Genomic DNA, 12,055 nt, shown 5'->3' with positions numbered 1-12,055 from the left:
CCTAAAATGACATAACTCTGTCTGAGTTTTAGCTTTACAATGTTTCCAACCAAATAACTGGCATGAAGTTTCAAGCACAGGTGCACAACCATCAACAACCATACCTGTCCACGTCCCCATTATACAAAAATATATGTGCACACATGTGAGCACAAAAACATCAACAGACATTATTATACTTACATACTCACTTCTTATTCACAAGAAAAGATGGTTTACACAGTGTTAACACAAAAGTTGATGGCATAATAGCAAAAGAAGGTAAGTGGAAGAGATAGGGTGAGTAAAACCGAGTCTGATTAGTTCTGACATATACACACCCATGGAAGCATCATGTCAATCAAGATGGTGACAAACCAATCAATCACTCCTGAAAGTGTCCTCCTATGCCTTTGTAATCCTTGCTCCTGCCCCCTTTCCCCCCAGACAACCATTGATCTTCTTCCTGCCACTATAGATTAGTTCACATTATCCAGAATTTAAAATACATGGAATCATACAGTAAAAAAAGAGAGAAAGAAATAATAGGAAGCTTTATTATAGAAAGTATCTCCCAATACATACATATATCAAATCATTACATTGTATACCTTAACCTTATGCAATGTTATTAATATATGTCAATTATGTCTCAGTGAGCTGGAAACACTCACAAACATGAAATAACAGAATGCTAATTTAAAAGAAAATAAAACGCATGCAGGAGACCAGAGTAAAGAAAGGGGATTCATAGAGTGAGGGAAATAGAAGAATAATTTCAGAAGCCTGAGTCTTCCTGTTTCTGTTGTGTCTGAGCCTCATAGCTATTCTCCTTCACTTTCCTGTGTCATAAAATTGACTTAAAACATTAATCTTCACATTAAAAAAAAACTTTATGGATATATAATTCATATACTGCAAACTTTACTCTTTTGAGGTGTATAATTCAGTGGTTTTAGGACAGTCAGAATTGTGCAACTGTTACCACTATCTAATTCTAGAACATTTTCAACACCCACAAAAGAAACCTCATTCTCATTGCATTCACTCCCCACCACTTCCTCTCCCCTACCCCTGGCACCCCTGGCAACCGCTTATCTGCTCTCCATCTCTGTGGGTTTGCCTGTTCTGGACATTTCACCTAAATGGGATCACATACTATGTGGCCTTTTGTTACTGGCTTTCTTTCACTTCACAGAATGCTATTATGTTTCATCTAAGTCATAGTCCTATATCAATACTCCATTCCTTGTTATTACCAAACAATATTCCATTGTATGTATATATGTATATTTTCATTTTTAACTTTTAAAAGTTGTAGTAGAAAACATATGGCATTTACTATATTAACCATTTTTAAGTGTAAGGTTCAGTGGAGTGAAGTATAATATATTCATATTGCTGTGTAACAGATCTCCGGACCTTTTCTATTTTGCAGAACTGAAACTCTACCTGTGAAAACAATTCCCCATTTCCCCTCCCATAGTCCCTAATAACAACCATCCTACTTTGTCTATATGAATTTGACTATTTTAGATACCTCATAGAAGTAGAATCACACAGTATTTATCCTGTTGTGACTGGCTTATTTCACTTAGCATAATGTCCTCAGTGTTTATCCATGGTGCAGCATGTGTCAGAATGTCAGAATTTCATTCCTTTCAAAGCTGAATAACATTACATTGTATATACAAACCACATTTTTATTTATCCACTCATCTATCAAACATCACATTTAAAAAATCCATTCATCACTTGCTGGGCATTTTTATTGTTTCCACTTTGGGGTTATTATGAACACTGCTATGAATATTCTTGTACAAGTGTTTTTTTTTTTAATTTAAAATTTTAACACCAAAAGCATTTCGTATTGGGTTATAGCTGATTAAAGGTGGTTTCAGGTGAACAGCAAAGGGACTCAGCCATACATATACATGTATCTATTTTCCCCCAAACCTGTCTCCCATCTAGGCTGGCACATAACATTGAGCAGAGTTGCATTTGGTCTACAATATGTCTTTGCTGGGTATCCATTTTATATTCTGTACAAGTTTTCGTTTTTTTCCCATTTATTTTTATTAGTTTGAGGAGAATTACTTTACATATATTCTGTACAAGTTTTTATATGGCCATATATTTTCAGTTGTCTTAGATATATTCCTAAGAGTGGAATTGCTGAGTCATAGATAATGTTAAAATTGCCAAACTGTTTCCAAAACAGCTGCTCTATTTTACATTTCCATTAGCTGTATAACTATTCTAATTTCTCTACAGCTTTGCCAACACTTGTTATTGTCTGTCTTTTTGGTTACAGCCATCTCAGTGGATGTGAAGTAACATCTCATTGTGGTTTGGTTTACATTTCCCTAATGACAAATGATGTCATGTTTATTCTTTAAATGGAAGAGGGAAAGGGATGTGTCCCAGAAAAGTGTTCTAGTAGCTTGATTCTCAATTACTGTGAGGAGTAGAGGAGCACAGTGAGTGAGGGTCAGCAGGATTGCTCAGGGAAAAATCTAATATCAATACTATTGATAATAACATTACAAAAATAATAAGAACTTACAGTACCAGGCATTTTGTAGGTGCTTTTTCATGTTATCTCATTCAATAACATTTGAGGCACTCACACTTCATATCTATAGGAATGACACATCTTTTAGAAGCATTCTTAAGGGATTCATTCCTTCAAGGGAAGTCATACTTATGAACCCTGCTTGTTCTGACATCAACTTTTATTCCCATTACCTTTTTTTCCCTATGTGTCATGTCCTCTTGTCAGTTTCACTCTGAAAAGGCTGGGACTCCTCTTCCTTTTCTAGTTGACAGCCAGCTCCACCTAGAGTCTCACCTTTCGTGTTTACTCCTGGTCTGGGACTACTTCCTACCACATAGGGACCTAGAACTGAACATACTTTTCGCTGATTGACTCAGTCTGAGTCACTCGAGTGATGCTTGATCTCCATTTTCTCCCTTCTTGTTTCAGTCAAACATATTTAGTCAGGAGCACTGGACCATACCAAGTCCATCCCCTCTGGTCCACTGCCTCATTGTGAAAGGTCAAAAGGACAGCTCTGAAATGCATCACACATTGCCAGTGAGAAGGGCTGAAGTGACTGTGGTGGACTAGTTTGAGGTGTTCTGCTTCATGGAACACAGTAAAGTGTTAGGGCTGAAAATCAGTGGACTAAATTTAGTAATTTCAGATGTTACTGATAACATCCAAGTCTTTGATCACTAATAATATTGTTGATCCTTCAGTATTTGGGTCAGTTTTGTTCTACCAGCTGATTAATTATATCTTAGTCATGTCTCTCAAAGTTTTCCCACAGGTTCACCGTAAGTTTATCAGCTTTCACCTAGTTTTGCCAGCCCACAGTCAACAGAAAGACTGCTTATCTGCCTGGAGAATATTTATTGAGTCTGGGCACAGGCACATTTTATGGACAATTGAAGGAAAAATGAAAGAAGCTTTGAAGTTCTAAGCATAGATTTTAAAAATATAATTGTTAGACATAAAATTCAGGTATAAAAAAGAGATTTGTGCATGCCTATGCAAACAGGAACTTAATTCATTGTAATACACCACATAGTTACACCAAGTCACCAGGGAAACAATATGAACAATCAAGTCTGCTTTAATGCTCAAATAGAAATTAAATGAAAGTTTCACTATAAGTAAGGTGAAAAGACAGCCCTCAGATTGGGAGAAAATAATAGCAAATGAAGAAACAGACAAAGGATTAATCTCAAAAATATACAAGCAACTCCTGCAGCTCAATTCCAGAAAAATAAATGACCCAATCAAAAAATGGGCCAAAGAACTAAACAGACATCTCTCCAAAGAAGACATACAGATGGCTAACAAACACATGAAAAGATGCTCAACATCACTCATTATCAGAGAAATGCAAATCAAACCCACAATGAGGTACCATTACACGCCAGTCAGGATGGCTGCTATCCAAAAGTCTACAAGCAATAAATGTTGGAGAGGGTGTGGAGAAAAGGGAACCCTCTTACACTGTTGGTGGGAATGCAAACTAGTACAGCCACTATGGAAAACAGTGTGGAGATTTCTTAAAAAACTGGAAATAGAACTGCCATATGACCCAGCAATCCCACTTCTGGGCATACACACTGAGGAAACCAGATCTGAAAGAGACACGTGCACCCCAATGTTCATCGCAGCACTGTTTATAATAGCCAGGACATGGAAGCAACCTAGATGCCCATCAGCAGATGAATGGATAAGGAAGCTGTGGTACATATACACCATGGAATATTACTCAGCCGTTAAAAAGAATTCATTTGAATCAGTCTAATGAGATGGATGAAACTGGAGCCCATTATACAGAGTGAAGTAAGCCAGAAAGATAAAGAACATTACAGCATACTAACACATATATATGGAATTTAGAAAGATGGTAACGATAACCCTATATGCAAAACAGAAAAAGAGACACAGAAATACAGAACAGACTTTTGAACTCTGTGGGAGAAGGTGAGGGTGGGATGTTTCGAAAGAACAGCATGTATATTATCTATGGTGAAACAGATCACCAGCCCAGGTGGGATGCATGAGACAAGTGCTCGGGCCTGGTGCACTGGGAAGACCCAGAGGAATCGGGTGGAGAGGGAGGTGGGAGGGGGGATTGGGATGGGGAATGCGTGTAACTCTATGGCTGATTCATATCAGTGTATGACAAAACCCACTGAAATGTTGTGAAGTAATTAGCCTCCAACTAATAAAAAATAAAAAATAAAAATAAATTAAAAAAAAGAAAAAAAAAAGAAAAACCCGAAGCTGAAAATAAAATAAAATAAAATAAAAACACTCCTTCATTAAAAAAAAAAAAAAGAAATTAAATGAAAGTTTCAGACAATAGTAGTATCATATGATCATCTCAGTTATGATTGCTGGGTACTCTCAGACCATGTAGACCTCGTTAAGGCTTTTAGCTTTTAAATACCAGTTTGACTGGTTGCACATTGCACACAATGTAGACACTCTTCAGAGGATAAAGGTAATAAGGAAGTGACATTCTGCCTCTCCCACAGGTGTGTACAGAGTAGTATAACATGTTTGAGTTTTGCTGTAGGTTAAAAATCAGAAGACTATCCCAAGGAATAGATTAAATCGCATCCACTAATGTCAGACTAGAACAGGCAGGGTCAAAGGGGAAAATAGTAAAAATGTCTTGGAGGTATTAAGAAACAAGAAAAGAGATTGTACACCAATTATCTCCTAAAAGTACTGCTACAAATTATTTTCTGCACATTTTCTGATTGAAAATTCTATAAACAACTTTGAGACATGATGGATTTGTATGCTTTTGGGAACTGCATATAAATTGCTAATATTCTTTTCTTGATCCTCTTTGGGATTTGTGATCATGTTTCTGTTCAGTGCTTTGGAGGAATGAGTATTGAAATATCAATGCACGGATAAGTATATGTGTATATGTTTTGTATGATTAGCCAGAAGTATCTGTAACTGTTCTATGAATTTTACACAGATACTCAGTAGATTTTTACTTAAAAAATAAAAACATATTTAGGCAGAGTCACTATCAATGACCATTCAAAAATGATTTTTCAGAGTGGGCAACAGAACATAGTGTTGACATCGATGGTTGTAAACAATGTTGAGGAGAGATTCATTCTTTGTAGGTTTCACATTTGCTTCTGTTTTGTATCATTTCCTGTACCTGAGGAGAATGAAAAAAAAATTTTTTTTTCCACTTGCAGTTTTGATTTACTTGGTACTATCATATTTTGTAGGGTTAAAAATATACAGAAAATCAAAATATAGACGTCCTTATACTGACTTGAGTTCCCTGGTGGCTCAGATGGTAAAGCGTCTGCCTACAATGTGGGAGACCTGGGTTCAATCCCTGGGTCAGGAAGATCTCCTGGAGAAGGAAATGGCAATCCACTCCAGTATTCTTGCCTGGAAAATCCCATGGATGGAGGAGCCTGGTGGGCTACAGTCCATGGGGTTGCAAAGAGTCGGACGTGACTGAGCGACTTCACTTCACTTATACTGACTTGGTACAAATAATTTATATTTTGATAACTCAAGACTACATGTTGAAAACATCTAGGAGAATGATTAAAAGTATAATATTAAGAAAATTACTAGGGCAGTGACCTTCTTCTGTATGATACTGTAAATACATAGCATATACATTAGTCAAAACCTATAATGTATAACACAAAGAGTGAAAGTCACTGAGTTGTGTCTAACTGTTTGCAACCCCATGGGCTATACAGTCCATGGGATTCTCCAGGCCAGCATACTGGAGTGGGTAGCCGTTCCCTTCTTCAGGGGATCTTCCCAACCCAGGGATTGAACCCAGATCTCCCACATTGCAGGCGGATTCTTTACTGCCTGAACCACCAGGGAAGCCCAAGAATACTGGACTGGTTAGCCTATCCCCTCTCCAGCAGATCTTCCTGACCCAGAAATTGAACAGGGCACTCCTGCATTGCAGGCAGATTCTTTATCAACTGAGCTACCAGGAAGCCCATACACAAAGAAACTTTATGTAAATCATGAACTTTAGTTAATAATAATGTATCAAACTGGCTGACCAATTGTAAGAAACGTACCACAGTAATGCAGAATGTTAATAATAGAGGAAATGGGGGGAGGAGATGAGAGTAAGTGGGAACTCACTGTACATTCTGCTTAATTTTTCTGTAGACCTAAAACTATTCTAAAAAATAAAGCATATTAATTAAGAAAATCACCTCAATGTAAAACCAAAAAACAAACTGAGTATAACTTCTAAATAGAAAAATGGAACAATAAAGGAGGACAAAAATAGAGGAAAAGAAACAAAACAGGTGGGACAAATAGCATAGATTCAAACCCAAATATATCTTTAACAACATCAAATATAAAAGGACTACTCTAATTAAAAGCTTGTCAGATTTGAATAATTATAACAATTATAACATACACAATTAATATTTATAAGAAAGATGTCTAAAATGTAAGGACAGAGAAAAGTTAAAAGTAATAAAGATGGAAAATATATACCATATAAACAGAGTAAAATAAATCTGGTGTAGCTATAACAGTATTGGAAAGAGTAGTTAGAGTTCATGTTATACTCCTTAATGATAAAAAATTCAATTTACAAGAAAAATATAAGAACCTAAATTTATAAGCACCTAATAACATTAGCCCCAATTACATATATACAGCGTAAATTGACAATAATATTGGAAAACTTGAATAACATGTTTAACAAACCTGATCCAGTGGGTATATTTAGACACTTCTCAATAACTGAAGAATAAATATTTTTTCAATCCCAATTAATTCATTTACAGCAATTAACTATATGTTGCATCATAAAGCAAGTAAATACATTTCAAAGATTTGAAATCTTGTTCTATGAGTATAGTGCAATTGACTTTGAAATCAATAACCAAAGGGCAACAAGAAACCAATATTTAGGTATTTATATAAATAATCTACTGTCCAAAAATCCATATGTTGCAGAATAAATCATAAAGAAAATTAGAAACTATTTTGAACTAAATAAAGTAAAAATACCACACACTTAAATCTATGTGATAAAACTGTAAGAGCATATAGTATATATTAATAATATATAGCTTAATATATGAAGATCTGCTTCCTATATGCAAGAAGAAACACTAAAAAAATGAATTCTTCAAATAACACCTGCATACTGTAGACAAAATACAAACCCCCCTCCAAAAGAAAAAACCTACAAACTGAAACAAAGCAAAAAGTCTTACAACTACATGAATGTTCTGGACACTAAGCAGGTAGGTTTTGAAGAGGATTCTAAACTTAGAGCAAGTGACCAACATGGAATGAATTCCTCAGTTTTCATAATTTTGACCCCAAAACAGTCATGACCCACAAACATAGCTGTGGCTGCACCAGAATACCTCAAACTCTGATAGAAAACCCACTGCTTTTCTGGAGGGAAAAATCACAGAAAGTGGCCTGGTCAAATGTCAGATGCTGAAGAATGAGGGGGAATCCTCCAAGAGGGAAGGTCTGTGCATGAACTCTGCACACGCCTTAGGTTGCCTTCTGAAGCATGCATTCATAGGTCAGATTCAAACTAGTAGTAGCAAAAAGAAGTGACCACAGAAGGCAAGAGAGAGTGCTCACAGTTCAAATCTAACCATGTTAACAGCCAGTTAAACAAAAACAAGAGCTTCATCACTTGTCAGAAGAATATGACAGAACACAGTCTGCACAGCACAATATTTAAGGTGTTCAAGATACAATCAAAATTATCTTAGTTACAAGAAAACCTAGAGAATGTAATTCATTTTAAATGGAAAAGACAACCTTTACTTCTTCCTTTCTGATTTGGAAAGCTTTTACTTTTTTAATTTAAAGTAGCTATTTATGCCTAATTGCTCTGGCTAGGACTTCCAGTGCAAGGAGCACATGGAGAGCAAATAAGCTATTCTCTATTTTTGCATATGTTTGAAATGTTCAATAGTTGAAGAAAATTTACAGATAAACAGCATAAAAAGAACATCCAGAACATATTCTGTTCCTTGAAGAAGAAAGGGGATAAGGGGGAGGGATAGAAACAGTATTTGAAAAAAATGCTGGCTGCAAAAATTTCAAAATAGATGAAAAGCATTAAAACCCAAAGGTCTGGAACTCATATTTCCTTTAAGACCAGATTTCCCTCTTGTTTAAAACAACTAAAAAAATGAACAACATATAAGAAACAATGGTTTTCACGATATTAGGCAACAAAGGACAATGCTCTGTGAAAGTCAGGAAAGAAATGAAGTGAGCCTTACGAGTGCTCTAGCCTATTGTCTTCAGAAAGTTGTCTGGCCTCATAGCCAGGAAAGTGAACCCAAGAAGACCTCGGCAGATCCCTAAGATGAGCAGATGGAACTGAGATCCTGGGGAAACCATGGTAGCTATAGTTCACAGGACAGAGTGCCAGAGAGGAGACAACTGCACAGAAAGAACTCTGGAATCTGCAGAAGTTCCCCTTGAAATAATCCCATGTGTGGATCAGTACACGTGTGTGAGGAAACTCCCCAACACCACAGTTCAAAAGCATCAATTCTTTGGTGCTCAGCTTTCTTTATAGTCAAACTCTCACATCCATATGTGACTACTGGAATAGCCATAGCTTTGACTAGACGGACCTTTGTAGGGAAAGTTTTCTGCTTTTTAACATGCTGTCTAGGTTGGTCATAACTTTTCTTCCAAGGAACAAGCATCTTTTAATTTCATGGCTACAGTCACCATTTGCAGTGATTTAGGAGCCACCCCAAAATAAAGTCTGTCACTCTTTCCACTGTTTCCCATCTATTTGCCATGAAGTGATGGGACTGGATGTATGATCTTAAGTTTTCTAAATGTTGAGTTTTAAACCACCTTTTTCACTCTCCTCTTTCACTTTCATCAAGAGGCTCTTTAGTTCTTCACTTTCTGCCATAAGGGTGGTGTCATCTGCATATCTGAAGCTATTGATATTTTTCCCGGCAATCTTGATTCCAGCTTGTGCTTCATCCAGCCCAGCATTTCTCATGATGTACTATGCATATAATTTAAACGAGCAGGGTGACAATATACAGCCTTGACATACTTCTTTCCCAATTTGGAACCAGTCTGTTGTTCCATGTCCAGTTCTAACTGTTGCTTCCTGACCTGCATACAGATTTCTTAGGAGGTAGGTCATGTGGTCTGGTATTCCCATCTCTTTAAGAATTTTCTATAGTTTGTCATGATCCACACAGTTAAAGGCTTTGGCATAGTCAATAAAGCAGATGTTTTTCTGGAACTCTCTCACTTTTTCAATGATCCAATGGACATTGGCAATTGATTTCTGGTTCCTCTGCCTTTTCTAAATCCAGCCTGAACATCTGCAAGTTCACAGTTCATGAACTGTTGAAGCCTGGCTTGGAGAATTTTGAGCATTACTTTACTAGCGTGTGAGATGAGTGCAATTGTGCAGTAGCTTGAGCATTCTTTGGCACTGTCTTTCTTTAGGATTGGAATGAAAACTGACCTTTTCCAGTCCTGTGGCCACTGATAAATTTTTCAAATTTGCTGGCATATTGGGTGCAGCACTTTCACAGCATCATCTTTTAGGATTTGAAATAGTTCAACTGGAATTCCATCACCTCCACTAGCTTTGTTCATAGTGATGTTTTCTAAGGCCCACTTGACTTCACATTCCAGGATGTCTGGCTCTAGGTGAGTGATCACACCATCGTGATTATCTGGGTCGTGAAGATCTTTTTTGTACAGTTCTTCTGTGTGTTCTTGCCACCTCTTCTTAATATCTTCTGCTTTTGTTAGGCTCATACCATTTCTGTCCTTTATTGTGCCCATCTTTGCATGAAAATTACACTTGGTATTCTCTAATTTTCTTGAAGAGATCTCTAGTCTTTCCCATTCTCTTGTTTTCCTCTATTTCTTTGCACTGACCACTGAGAAAGGCTTTCTTATCTCTCCTTGCTATTCTTTGGAACTCTGCATTCAAATGGGTATATCTTTCCTTTTCTCCTTTGCCTTTTGCTTCTCTTCTTTTCATAGCTATTTGTAAGGCCTTCTCAGACAACTATTTTGCCTTTTTGCATTTCTTTTTCTTGGGGATGGTCTTGATCACTGTCTCCTGTACAACATCACAAACCTCCATCCATAGTTCTTCAGGCACCCTATCAGATCTAGTCTTTTGAATCTATTTGTCACTTCCACTGTATAATCATAAGGGATTTGATTTAGATCATACATGAATGGTCTAGTGATTTTCCCTACTCTTTAAGTCTGAATTTGGCAATAAGAAGTTGGAGAAACATACCATGCTCATGGATTGGAAGAATCAATATTGTCAAAATGGCTATTCTACCCAAAGCAGTCTATAGATTCAATGCAATCCCTATCAAGCTACCAACGGTATTTTTCACAGAACTAGAACAAATAATTTCACAATTTGTATGGAAATACAAAAAACCTCGAATAGCCAAAGTAATCTTGAGAAAGAAGAATGGAACTGGAGGAATCAACCTGCCTGACTTCAGACTCTACTACAAAGCCACAGTCATCAAGACAGTATGGTACTGGCACAAAGACAGAAATATAGATCAATGGAACAGAATAGAAAGCCCAGAGATAAATCCCATGAACCTATGGACACCTTATCTTTGACAAAGGAGGCAAGGATATACAATGGAAAAAAGACAACCTCTTTAACAAGTGGTGCTGGGAAAACTGGTCAACCACTTGTAAAAGAATGAAACTAGAACACTTTCTAACACCATACACAAAAATAAACTCAAAATGGATTAAAGATCTAAATGTAAGACCAGAAACTATAAAACTCCTAGAGGAGAACATAGGCAAAACACTCTCCGACATAAATCACAGCAAGATCCTCTATGACCCACCTCCCAGAATATTGGAAATAAAAGCAAAACTAAACAAATGGGACCTAATGAAACTTAAAAAGCTTTTGCACACAAAGGAAACTATAAGTAAGGTGAAAAGACAGCCCTCAGATTGGGAGAAAATAATAGCAAATGAAGAAACAGACAAAGGATTAATCTCAAAAATATACAAGCAACTCCTGCGGCTCAATTCCAGAAAAATAAATGACCCAATCAAAAAATGGCCAAAAGAACTAAACAGACATCTCTCCAAAGAAGACATACAGATGGCTAACAAACACATGAAAAGATGCTCAACATCACTCATTATCAGAGAAATGCAAATCAAAACCTCAGTGAGGTACCATTACACGCCAGTCAGGATGGCTGCTATCCAAAAGTCTACAAGCAATAAATGCTGGAGAGGGTGTGGAGAAAAGGGAACCCTCTTACACTGTTGGTGGGAATGCAAACTAGTACAGCCGCTATGGAAAACAGTGTGGAGATTTCTTAAAAAACTGGAAATAGAACTGCCATATGACCCAGCAATCCCACTTTTGGGCATACACACTGAGGAAACCAGATCTGAAAGAGAAACATGCACCCCAATGTTCATCGCAGCACTGTTTATAATAGCCAGGACATGGAAGCAACCTAGATGCCCATCAGCAGA

General features: G+C 36.9%; 1 protein-coding gene across 1 annotated transcript in view; it reads right to left on the bottom strand.

Moving 5' to 3' along the window:
- Nucleotides 1-5,609: 5,609 nt before the first annotated feature.
- Nucleotides 5,610-12,055, bottom strand: part of TEX55 (testis expressed 55) — a 20,970-nt gene continuing 14,524 nt past the window's right edge. The window contains exon 4 of the mRNA XM_043473378.1: nt 5,610-5,690. Within this exon, the coding sequence (XP_043329313.1) occupies nt 5,640-5,690 (51 nt within the window). The 3' untranslated portion in view covers nt 5,610-5,639. The remainder of the gene's footprint in view (nt 5,691-12,055) is intronic.

The sequence above is a fragment of the Cervus canadensis genome, chromosome 7, assembly GCF_019320065.1.
Source record: "Cervus canadensis isolate Bull #8, Minnesota chromosome 7, ASM1932006v1, whole genome shotgun sequence".
NCBI lineage: Eukaryota > Metazoa > Chordata > Mammalia > Artiodactyla > Cervidae > Cervus > Cervus canadensis.
This window is presented reverse-complemented; position numbering and strand designations above follow the sequence as displayed.